This window comes from Chamaea fasciata, unplaced genomic scaffold (genome assembly GCF_029207755.1).
Source record: "Chamaea fasciata isolate MVZ Bird 193981 ecotype frontalis unplaced genomic scaffold, bChaFas1.0.hap1 SCAF_17, whole genome shotgun sequence".
Classification (NCBI taxonomy): Eukaryota; Metazoa; Chordata; class Aves; order Passeriformes; family Sylviidae; genus Chamaea; species Chamaea fasciata.
Genome location: NW_027094102.1, coordinates 3,537,699 through 3,550,123, shown reverse-complemented (window position 1 = coordinate 3,550,123; position 12,425 = coordinate 3,537,699). Strand labels below are relative to the sequence as shown.

General features: G+C 49.0%; 1 protein-coding gene across 1 annotated transcript in view; it reads right to left on the bottom strand.

Moving 5' to 3' along the window:
• Window positions 1-11,008, bottom strand: part of GNAS (GNAS complex locus) — a 133,606-nt gene extending 122,598 nt beyond the window's left edge. The window contains exon 1 of the mRNA XM_066198663.1: window positions 10,750-11,008. Coding sequence (XP_066054760.1) covers window positions 10,750-10,993 — 244 coding nt within the window. The 5' untranslated portion in view covers window positions 10,994-11,008. The remainder of the gene's footprint in view (window positions 1-10,749) is intronic.
• Between the last annotated feature and the right edge of the window lie 1,417 nt (window positions 11,009-12,425).

The window sequence follows — 12,425 nt, the reverse complement described above, 5'->3', positions numbered from 1 at the left end:
TCTATTAAGGCAGTTGCTAATTTAGAGAAAAAATGACCCCATCTGGAACAGCGTCTGCAGTGCTGTTCATTGCACCACAAGAAAAATATTATTGTACTGCAGCGTGTGAAGCCTCGTAACAAAGATGACGCCAGGTCGAAAGAATCTAGCTTAGAAAGAGAAGTTGAGGCTAAGGTCTTGTTCTTATTGTAAAAGATTAAGTCCAAAAGGAATTTGAACATGAAGGAAGGGGCGGAAAATAGATGAGCTGAACTGACAGCTAACCAATTTTTCCCCACCTTAATAAAGGTTTCCAGCTCCAAGAAGATGCCTTCCAGTAATGTAAATTAAGAAAAGTAACCTAGGAGGCATTTTTTTGAATGTAAAGAAATTCAAGCATAGTAGGAGCGTTACAGAGCAGATTGCTCAAGGAACACTTAAATAAATTAAGAGATCCCAAAGAGAAACTATGGGAATTACATCCCCGAGTTGGAAACTTCAGGGCCCTAAACAACAGTGAGGGTAAATCAGGTATTTATGGACAACAGCTCCAAGCCAGGGTGAGTAAGAGAGTACCAAAACCACCAAAATGTGTAACACAGAGGGTTTTACATCAGGTGCTTGCCCATGCAGCAGCACTGAGTGTGAGCAATCCCCTCCTCAAGTGCAGCATCATTTGCCACAGAGATCTACAAAAACCTCATCTCCTCAAGAAACCCCAAATGAACACTGCCCGTGCAGTAGCAGCGGGGTAGCGCCACAGTGCCATGGAGACGTCCTGGGTTGCCCAAGGAAATATCCTGGCTTGCCCAAGGAGATGTCTGCAGCTTCCCCACCACTCCCTGGCCCTTGGCTGACTCCATCTGCTGGCACTGCAGGGAGGGCCATCTCCCTAGTTCTCCATCCCAATTCCACATCAGATTACTCCTAAGAAAGAGGTGATCTGTACTGGGTGAGATCAGTGGGAAATGAAGATAGTAGGCCGTCTAATACCATGCCAGGCCTGTTGTTGAGCAATCCAGATTTCGGAGGAACAAAAAATAGCAGGCAGTTATATGGGACTACAAACATCTGTTTTCAAGAGGTGTCCAGATCATTAGCGGCTAATTCTGTCTCTCTGTTACGTTCCCTGCCATATGCTGGGGGATAATCTCAGCAAGCAACAGGGATTTTCCTCTCAAATCCCAACAAATCTGGTCTATAAGGCTTCATAGTTTTTCTTATGTCACTTATGAGATAATACCTCTAAGCTGCTCCTCTCTGCTCTTTCTGTGCCTTGTGTATACTCCATCACAACACCCAACAGCTCCAGCAACATGCCCAGTTTAGACTGACAATTTCTCCATGCCATCCTGGAAAAAAAAATTCCCACCCTTGTCAAGAGGGAATATAAAATTTATCTCTTGGATGAACTCACACTGGGGCCGTCCCCCTCACCCTACATGTCCCATCCTCCAGACAAAACGATGGATTTGAAACGATCTTGAATGAACCGTGCAGACCAAGCTCGGGGTGGTGAGGATTTGGTGGTCCTGCCTCCTGCCAGCCCCCAGAGCGATGAGAAGCTCCTGCAGCCCCAGAGTTTCCACCAAAGCCACGAGCGGTGCTGCTGCTGGCGAGGAAGGACGCGCGGACGGGATATTTTTATCTCCTCCTCATTCCCATCCCTGCCAATCCAAAACAAACTTGAACTAGTGGGAAAGATGGTTCATGATGAGAAAAGGATTCCCTGGCTCGCTCCGCGTGTCACCGCTGGAGACATGGATCCGTGCCACTGCGGTGGCACAGCTGCATCAGCCCTGGCTTCCCAGCTCCCAGTAACCTTCCCAGACAAAAATAGCAAACCTACTGCTTGATTTTTAGCAGCTGAAAAGCAGCACTAAACCACATAAGTATTATGTAAAATGATCTTTTTCTAAGTATATGTTTATTGTGCACAGAAGAAGTGGATTTAATTACAAACAACTGGAAGTTTTTAACAGGCTGGATTGCCCCCTACTCCCTTTCTAAAAACTAAGGTTTGGCAGCAGCTTTTGGGTTTCATTGCAAGTCTTCTAAGTATTTCCTTGGAAAGACTTTACACTTGGTCCCAGGCAAGAAGTCAAAATCAACATTTAAAAAGCATGCCCTGCATAATTTCCAGGATTCAGCAGCATTAAGGTATACTTATGGAGGCCAGGAGGAGAACTGCTTTTTGTGCTTTTCGACTTCATGCATAAAGCTGGTCTTCAGACAAGGAAGTTTATATTCCAAATAATATTTTTAACTAGATGCGGTCAAGTACATAACTTATCAGGCCTTTCCTCAGCCCCTTCCCAAAATAATCCTGAACACTAAATACCTTTGCAGCATTTAGGTTTTGCTTAGACCTCTACTAGAGGCAACAGATTCTCAAACCTCCTAATGCAGAATAATTCAACGCCAAACAAAGTTTCGAATAACATTTTCTTAAATTCCTTTGTACCATAAGACTCCCATTTAGGCTTGACAGTTATATTCAGGCTACATTGCCTGGTTCTGAAGTGGGTTACATGCAGCTTCAAGGTGTGTCCCTGTGCCTTGCCCAGGGGATGGAGGGTCCAGGTGGGATAGCAGCACACAGGTGACTCTGAGGGGACAGTGGACACCGCCCCTGCTCACATGAATAATCCCACTGGAATCACAAGGATATACACATGTTTAAGAACTATCCACTCAAATTTCGTGTTTATTTTTGTTTGGGGAAAACAGAGGAGAAGAAGCATTTTCCTTGTGAATACCTGAAGTGCTGTTAAAAACAAATCCATGGTCTTCTGAGACATGAGCAAGTGAAGTCCTGCATCACTCAACATCTAAAACCACAAAATGCTGAACTTCACAGAAGCTGGGAGAAATGAGAGCCCAGGTAGTGTTAAGGGATCAGGGGAGAAAATATCTTTCAGCTTTTACAGTCTAAAAGGAATTTGTTCCATGCTTTTCATCAGCAGGGAAAAATCGGTTCTATCAAATTGTGAATTTCCTGTGTGGAAGTAAGGCAGGGAAAGGCATCAAGACAGTATTTCAAAGAGTATTTTTCTTCCAAGCAGACAGTTTTAACTGGTATTTATAAAAAACCCAAAACATCTGAGTGCAGATTTTCAGCTCACAATACCATCCCCTTCCCCTCAGTATCTACATTTCCTCCCTGTGCTAAGTCCCAGTCACACAAATCCCTCTGTGCTCCAGAAAACCTCCCAGCCGACCAGCGATCCTGAGATTTCAGCACGAAAAACAACCAGGAAAAATGCAAAGCCAAACAAATACAGCCCACAAACTAAAAATGGTGTTTGGTGGGGGGGGCGGGGTAGGAAAGAGGAAGAGGTGGCGTACGCGTGCAATGAGGATGACACAGAGAAACAGAAGGTCAAACCCTAAAAAGTGCCTTTTCCCCCTCATTTGTGCAGCAGCATCTCCCCATCAGAGCTGCCAAGCAGGCACAGCCCAAGTCCTGCGTGCCCCGGGGACCAGAGCACCCACCTTCTGTGAGGCAGGCTGCTGGTTTCCCCTCCAGCCTCTCTGCCCTGAGATGTGTTTGTCACCTCCACCGAGAAGCCAGCACAGCTCATCACCTCCAGCCAAGCGCCTGACACGATTGCCCAGTTGTCCGTGTCCCGCTCGAGCTGCCAAAGGCAAAACTGAAAAGTCAGAAAGGACTTAAAGCCTGGAGAATCCAGCCTTTGGCCCCTGCCGGGGCTGGCACACAACACACATTCGCCACGATCCGAATTGTTCCGGGGTATCAGTGAAATCTAAAATCTCTGCAATGGGGCAGGAACAGTTCACAGCTGAGGCTCACGTTTCTGGCTGCCCAGGGGAGCAGCACACACCTCCCAAGCTGCTCTGCAAGGCAGCTTCAGCAGTCAGAAACGGCACAGGGGCAAGACGTGACTGATTTCAAAGTCAAAGGAATGCTCTCAAAATGCAAGCATTACATTATAAAAGCAACTTATTTGGGTTTAAGTCTCCTGCAACGTAATGTAGAGGAAGCACAAGTGTGACAGCGCTTGTTCCCTCTTCCAAAGCACTGAGACAGAAGTGGCTAAACAGAGCAAGACTCTAGATTGTAAAACTGGATCTTATGCCATGCAAGGAACCAACCCCATCCTCCTTAGCACCCCCTTCCTTCAGTTGGCAAAATAAAAACATCAACTTTCTGACATCTGCGTGACACCTGCTGCCTCCCCACCCTCCTCAGTGCAGAGAATGCCCATCAGCTTTCCTGCCCTCTTAGTTACATACAGATCTTCTAAAATGCTGCCCAGACACAGACGCTGTGGGTTTTCTTTGCAGAGGGAACACATTAGAGGAAGTAAAGAAAACTTTGGCTGAGCTATTTATAAAGCTTGCATGGCTTGGTTCTCAATTGCTTCACTGAGCAGGGGAACAATAAGAATAAGTCACGGAGTTCAATTTCTCAAGACACATTCTTCAGGTCTGAATATCTAAACCATCATGGTTTTATATGCCTGGTAACTGGGCTTTCTCATGAAAAGCATCTGAGTTGTCCTCGCACCAGGGAATTGCCAAGCTCTCTTCCTGACATTTTTAAATTGTGGCAATTAGAACGACATTCAATGAAATCATGCATATTTGTGAATAAGGACACTCCCAATTTTAAGGGAGCCCGGGAAGAGCTGCATGTAATTAACTGCACTCCTTCAGGCTTTTCCTCTAGGGAAGCCCTTGCACAGGAGACAGTTCAGTTTAAGATATCCCAGCGGAGAATGGTGCCAGCAGTTGCACAGAAGCAAGCAAGACGTTTTGCCTGCCCTGGAAGGAGATGGTGCTGACCAAGCAACAGGATCACAAGCTCAAAAAAGTCAGTCGGAAAGAGAGCACTGTTGGGGTGGAGTTTGAGCTTTAAAAATAAAGATTCTCAGATAACTGAAGTTAGATCCATGGCTACAGATGAATGCAGCCTCTCTGGAGTGATGGATGATGATCTTTATGCCACCAGGCATTTAATGAGTGAAAAAAACAGATTACCACTAGACAGAGATGGCATCTCTGCTGGGGAAAGGGAGGAACTGTGTACATGAATGCTGCTGCGTGACTGCACAGGCATGGTTGGTCCTGGGGATCAGGGGATCCTTCAGACTCCTCACCCCCTTTCCCACAAAAATTCATGCACGGAGCATCCCTTCGGCATTAGCTACAACTGTGAAAGTAATTAGTTTGCAGCTCAGATCCCTGTAGAGAACATCCACCTTGCCTCACGCAGCATTGCCATCCATTAGCAGCCTTCCATTCTCACACACTCAGAGCAGAGCAGCTCCAGCTTTTCAGACACCTTCCCCTGCCAGACCCTGTTTGAAGCAGCTCGAACTTTGCCAAACTTCAAATATGCTGGCTGAAGCTCCCCACATCATCTGTCTGCCTGAGACTAATGATCTTGTTGTTTGTGTGGAGGAAAGTCACCATCAGGAGCTCTCAAGGAAGAAAAACCAAACAAAAACAAAACCAACCAAAACAAAACAGAGCAGGAAACGAGAAGCAGCTTGCCTCACCCCTTCTCATGAAATTTAAAATGAGAGCAGGAGAGAAATACTTTACTAAGTGATCTAAAGCATTGAGGTGGCAACGGCTGAGGACACGAAGTTGTTCTGACATTCAGCAATCAATCACAAATCACATCACAGGGGCAGCAGCATTGCTTGCACACTGCGTAAAGCTTTCTTAAAGTTTGCAAAGCTTCCCAGTTATTTTTGTTTGGGGTGAACATATTCCAATCCAGAAGGTCTCCATTTACCGACTGAAAAGGCACCACATTTTGGACACGGCTGTGGGAACTGAGTAGGACTCCTCTTGCAGAGGCTCCTCATTGCAAAGGAAGATCCATAATTAGCATTCCACCTCCCTGCTGTCCACGGCAGGATTGTCATGTCTGCACTGGGCAGATGGAAACCACAGAAATTCCCATGTCCAAGTGTCCTTGTAGTATCTGGTAATTACTGGGAGCCCTATTGGAAAATATTGTAATTCCTTCACCGCTAAAGACAGTCCGTTTGGAGAAGTGAACACTGCTGCCTCTCCAGCTGGTATCACAGTGTGCAGGCTGCTACAAGATGCACACATCACAGGCATTCCCTAGGATTTCTTTTTGTCCTATTCCTGCTTTTCTTAAAGGGGAAATTTAATCCCAACTCAGTATAAGATGTTTAGTGTGAAAAATCTTGTTCCTGAGAATTAGGAAGCACCAGGATAAGGATTCCCTCTATATTTTTAGTCTATTTTGTCCTGTACATCGTTTCCATGATCTTCTGAGCAGGATAACATGCTTTTCAGCAGGGTGTGTGCCCTCTCTTGCAGCTCATAATACATGGGGCACTAGAAACAAACTGGTTGCAAGTGAATGAAAATCTTGTGAAAAAAATGGAATTTTGTCAAGTGCTTGAGCACATGCCTGTCTTTAGAACTGGATGTCTTCCTCTCCCATACCATCCCAAGAGAAGCAGTGCCAAGATAACCCCCTCCCTGCGAGCTAACGAGACAGGGAATCACCACAAGAGAAGGAATATTTCGTGGGATTTGCCATTACAGCTTCAGTCTGCCACAGAGCTGCCCCGACCAGCAGAGCAGCACGCAGCTTCCATCAGGGACAACCAGCTGCGCTTCTCACTCCTGGGCTGCACTTCAGAGCACCTAAAGCTCACTTTGCACAAGTGCTGAGTGTTCACAACAATGAGGTCCATGATCTAAATACAGAAAGTATTTACTAAAAGAGAAAAACCAAACTAAAAAAAAAAAAAAAAAAAAAAAAAAAAAGCAACAAAAAAGTTGGGTACTATGGGTTAAAATTAGTGTTTGGCAAAGACGGGGCATATAAAATCCGTGGTGCCTTCGGACAATCTCAGCTTTAGTCTTTGGTGGCATTTCCCCCTCCAGCATCCACAAAAAGAGGAGGATACCACCTCATTTCACAGCAGTGCCATGCACTGACATTTGTGAAGCATTCAGTCCCTGCAGTGATCAGTGCTGCAGCATGAAGAGCTCAACAGTTCTTTATTCAGCACAGGGTATGGATGGAGTGTCGCAAAGAGGGCACAGGGTGACACATTGTATGAGGAGGATAAGAATATTGAATAGCTGCTCATTCACTACACAACATCCATCTTGTGCCCTGAATGAAGCACCAGCCCTGTGGAAAAAAATACAATGTAAACCATACAAGAAAGTCTTTAATTCTATGGGGCTCACCATGCAGCACACACAGAGAGGGTGACTGTGGTCAGCCTTCACGCTGATATTTCCCCGCTTTTTAAAGTGTGTTTTCCCTCTGTATAAAATATTTCCCCATAAAAACTTCCCATTTGCATAGCCTATATTCATATTTGCACCAGCATAAATATTTCTGCTAAAAAAACATTTTTACTTAAGCACTGATGTAGGGAAGGTTCAGAATGGTTGTTATTTTATAAGCTGTAGTTTAATATAAATATTTAGGGTGACAAGTACATATATCTGTATTCATATATTGATATCCACAGTTCCTTTCCAAGATGGGAATAAGCTACAAATACTTCTTACACAGTCAAGAGTTCAGCCTGAGAGAGCGAAAAAGCCAAGTACAGAGAGATTGGCAAAGCACTGAGAGGTGACCGGCCCAAGTTCACTCTCTTATAGCAAACCAGATTCATACTTTCAAGTCTTTAAAAGAAAAATAAAAAGATAGAGGAAAACCCATATTACTGTCACCAGTAAGAGAGCACACAGGTAGTGGAATTGTTTTATGACGAAGACTTTCACATTTAGAGCCAGGATTGTTCTCCAACAAAAAAAAAAAAAAAAAAAACACCAAAAAACCTCCATGCAATGAAAAATCACCTCCTATTCCCAGGAGTATCCCTGAACTCACACTGTGCTGCCAACACAACAGTGATTGTAATCTTGAAGTTGTGACTCTTACAGCTCACTAAACAAAATCCAGTAAGATTACACCTGGCTGAGCATTTCACAAAAACAAAGCAAAAAACCTCCCACTACTCCACTGCAAATACAAAGTCAGATTATTGCCTCCAAAGCAGAGCAGATGCAAGATATTTGCTCTACTGAAATTAAGAGAAGTTCCAGGGCTTGAGATTTTATCTTCTACAACAGTGGTGATGACAAAGGACTGAAAAATTATTCAAGAAGTCTAAGTCAATTAACAGCATAAAGCTGTCCACTGAGTAACTACACTGCACACCCCTGAGCACCCAGATAAAATGATGAACTTGTCCTTCCAAAAGAAGGAACTGCAACGTGGGAACATATGCTCAGAGTAACAGACACGTAAGTTACACACACACTACAACAGCAAACCCCACGGCACAGGCACAGTGACTTGGTGCACTCCCCGTGTCCTGTACAGCCCAGCCATAGGAAGGAACATTCCACATTCCCAGCACGGCCCTTGGAAGTGCATGAGCTTCTGCAGCCATTTGATACAAAAAAATTAGCCTTGGCGATAGGACAGAGCTGAAACATCAGAGCAGTTTTGATTTAGAATCCGTTACTCTCAAAGAAGGAGCTGGCACCCCTGGTGTCCTTCGCTGTCCATGTTGGTGATGCACTCCTATGGGAGCACGTCAACCTAAAAATTGGGAATAAAAGTGAGAAACTCCAAGTATCTACTGCATCTTTTGCTATTGAGCTTCAGCCCAAGTGAGGAGACATTCCTGGCCCTGCCCTTTCTCCCCACCCTGACTCCATTCCTTAGAGAAAGACCCAGCTGCAGGTTTAAATCCCAGCTGGATGCTCCTGCCCCCTGCATTCAACATCACCCTGCTGCCCCATTTGTGTGTGCAATCCCTCTGCAATGTCAGCACAGACGCACTCAGCTGTGGCAGCAATACCTGCTCACATTACATGAAGGATCACCAAATGTACCCCAAATTTCATATTCCAGTTTAGAAACAGAAAATTCTCCAAGCAACAGTGAGAGTGGGATGCAGGGGAGAAGCAGCAAGGGAAGGAAGCTAACTGGAAAACTGACAGTCCTTGTGCAAGGAGCAGGGAAATGGGTCTCTTAGGCATCCCAAGATTTACAAGAGGGCCAAAAAGTGACTTCCTGCTATTCAAGTCCAGGCTGAAATATAATAAACGACTGCCAGCATAACACTGACTCATATCCATCAGATTTATAAATCGGTATTTCGACAAAGAAAGCTCTGTTGGCTTCACCGTAGACAACTCTAAACCACTCAGATGTGTTGTTTAACTCACTCAGTGTTCAATGCCACTGCAGCAAAACCCAGCTCTTTATTAAAAACCAGGCAACTGAAATACTGCCCACAGAAGCCTGTATCAGATAGCCTTTATGACTTAACGGCTTGCAGATTAACATCAAAAGTAGCCCTGCTGTTGGGGTTTTTTTCTGACTTATTTAATCTACAAAGGAAGAGAAGTTCTCACGGCTCCTCCTTCACGCACTTGCTCACTACAGAACAAACTGGAAATAAATTAAAACCAAACACCAAACGATAACACACCTACGGGTATGGTGTGCTTGAAAGGAATGCACGTTGGGTAGAGGTGTGATTCCTTACCAACAGTCACAGCACATGAGCTTTACTCTTCCCACAAGTGTTGCTCAACCCCCCTCCCATGAGAAGGAGGGACACCTTTATTAACAGACTTGCATCAGTAAAGCTGCAGCCACATCAAAAGAAGCTCTGCTTCTGGAATAGGAGCTTTTACCACCAAGATGCAGAAAACCAGGTCCAGTATTGTTTCCTAAAGCTCCTTAAAATTCTGCCCCTCTATTACAGGCTGCAAACACACACCAATAAGATGAAGGCCAAATTTTGCTGTTTATGTCCTGCAGAACCACGCACGCTCCAAGGGCGAGAGGCGCTTAAATTATTTGTGAACATGTGAAAATATTCTCTATTATTCCAGGATGCTCAGGGTAATTCCTGTATTCCACCTGCATTGCACTGGCGGGGGGAGGAGGAGGAGAAACATTTCCAGCCTCCTTCGACTTACCTGAAGGCCAACACATGACTTTCTAAGCCTGTTTGGGTCGGGGTTTGTGTCCTACACAAGCTCAGACATCGCATAATTTAATAATTAAAGTGCCTTTCCATAGGGCACCTCTCGGGAAGGCAATGCCGGCGCAGGAGCATCCCTGCCCGTGAGCCCTGCGCAGTCCAAGGCAGGGACGAGCTGCCACGCAGGGAACGAGGGCTGGTGCACGGGGCAGCGCTGGATGGACCCGCACCGCCCGGGAGGCTGCATCTCCCCGCTGTGCATTCGGGGAGGCGGAGCGGACCGCGGCAGATCGCTCCCGCACACGGAGAGCTCGGGCTTCCTCCTCACGGCACAGCCGCCCCCGCTCAGCCCCCGCAGTGCCGCTGCGTGGCTCGGTGCGAGCGGCCGGCGTGCGGACAGGCGGCCGCGGCCCCGTTCTGGAGCATCACCTTCACGGGGGCGCGGCCGCTCCTCGGCCGGGGCCGGCCGCCGGCTCCTACGGCACACAGCGGCGGGCGCGGCCGGGCGCGCAGCGCCCCCCAGCCCCGGTAGCCCCGGTAGCCCCGGTAGCCCCGGGCGGGCACGGCACATGCCGGCCCCGTTCCCCCGCGCTGCCGCAGCCCCGCCGAGCCTCCGGAGCCCCCGCCCGGCGCCGCCGCCACGTGCGCGCCCGCCCCGCCCCGGTGCCCCCGCGGCCGCCGCCCCCTCCGCCCGCCCGGGCACCGGCAGCGGCCTCGGGCCCCGCACCTGCCGGGCCGGGCCGGGCCGAACCGCGCCGGGCTGCTGCGCCGCCCCGCTCACCCAGCAGCAGCAGCCGGTGCGTCTGCTTGTACTCGCGCTTCTCCGCCTTCAGCGTCTTGTCGATGCTCTTGCTCCGCTTCTTGTCCGCCCGCTCCTTGGCCACCAGGTCCTGCCGCAGCCGGTGCCGCACCTGCGGGTCGCCGTGCTCCGCCGCCGCCGGGGTGTCCGGCTCGCCGCGGCTGCCGTAGGGCGCCGAGGGGTGCGCGGCGGCCAGGCGGGAGCGCAGGCTGTAGCACAGCCCCATGGTGCCGGAGCCGCCCGCCCTACGGCGCCGCGGGCATCGCTCTCCGCCGGGGCGGGCAGGGCGAGGCGGCGGCGCCCGGCGGCCTCTTAAAGCGGCCCCGCTGGGCCGGCGGAGCGCGGGTCCCGTCCCGTCCCGCCCTCCCGGCCGGTCCCGCGCCGCGGCCGGCGGGAGCGGCCGCACGTGATGCGGACATGTTTACCGTATTCTCTGGAAAGCGGCCCCCGCCGCAGCGCCGGCCCTGCGGGGGAGCGGCCCCCGCACCCTCCCCCCGAGCAGTGCCCGGGGCCGGCGGGGACCTGAGCGCTCTCGGCGGGCTCTCCTCCTGCCCCGCGGGGAGAGCCGGGGGTCGGCGCTTCCCACTCCCCGCGCCCCAGACCACCGGAGCCGGCGCTGGTTTGACGTTTCACTCCGGCTTTTGCCAGGTCGGGACCTGAGCCGACATCCCATGGTGAGGATGCTGTGGTGCCAAGGAGAGCCCTGGTCCACGGAGAGCTCGTGTCCGCTTTGGACGCTGCGCCTGAGCTCCTCGACGCAACACCTGAGCCCACTGGAAAGAGGGACACCAAGACCTGTGCCATTTTCATGCCCCATTTTTAATTCGCTTCCTGCCACACACACATTAGTCAGTGACTTCTTGTTATTTTCTGCCAATGCCGTCATCCAATGGAGAAGTTACTGATGAACTTCCTCTGAAGGCACCACATCTGCTTTCTGACAAACTTCCCATTCGGCTCCTCAGTTGTCTCCGTTTACCTGGCCTGGGGTGATGGTGCAGGTTGTGGCCGTACCCCCTTCCCTGGCAGCACGGGCTGTGCACAGCACTGCCAGCTTTGTCATGCTGTATTTTGTACTCATCTCCGGCCAGCTCTGAGCATTCACTTATGAGATGACTAATGCTCTCTGGGGCCTGGCCACACATCCTGCACTCTGGAATTGAAGCTTTCCAACCAGCTCTCTGTGCTGTAGCCTGTCCTCTGCAAATAGCCTGTGTGGTTTTCACTGAAATCTCCATTTCTCCTCTCCGTGCTTGCTCACAAGTTAGGTGTCTTCTTGATGCAAATTTCTCTTTCAAAATCTCCTGCAATTGGTACAGCAATTAGTAAGAATGAAATCACTACACAGCAGGGAAGTTCGCTTTGCACATCACTGTTAGCCCAGGATTCGGCAGCAGTTGCTGCCTGTTGCAGGAATAAATCCATCTCACATCAGGCTCAAGATGCCCACATGACTCATTCTGTCTCCACTGTTGTAATGCCTTCTCCTCTGGGGCCCAGAGTTCTTTCTTCTGATGAACACACCCCTGAGAATGTAATATAACAAGAAAATGTAAAGGTCAGCCTGGAAGATTATTAATAGTTTTCTTTCTCTTCCTGTGCTTTTTGGAGAGACACTGAGACAAGACGAATCTTGTACTTAGGGACAGGACAGTTCT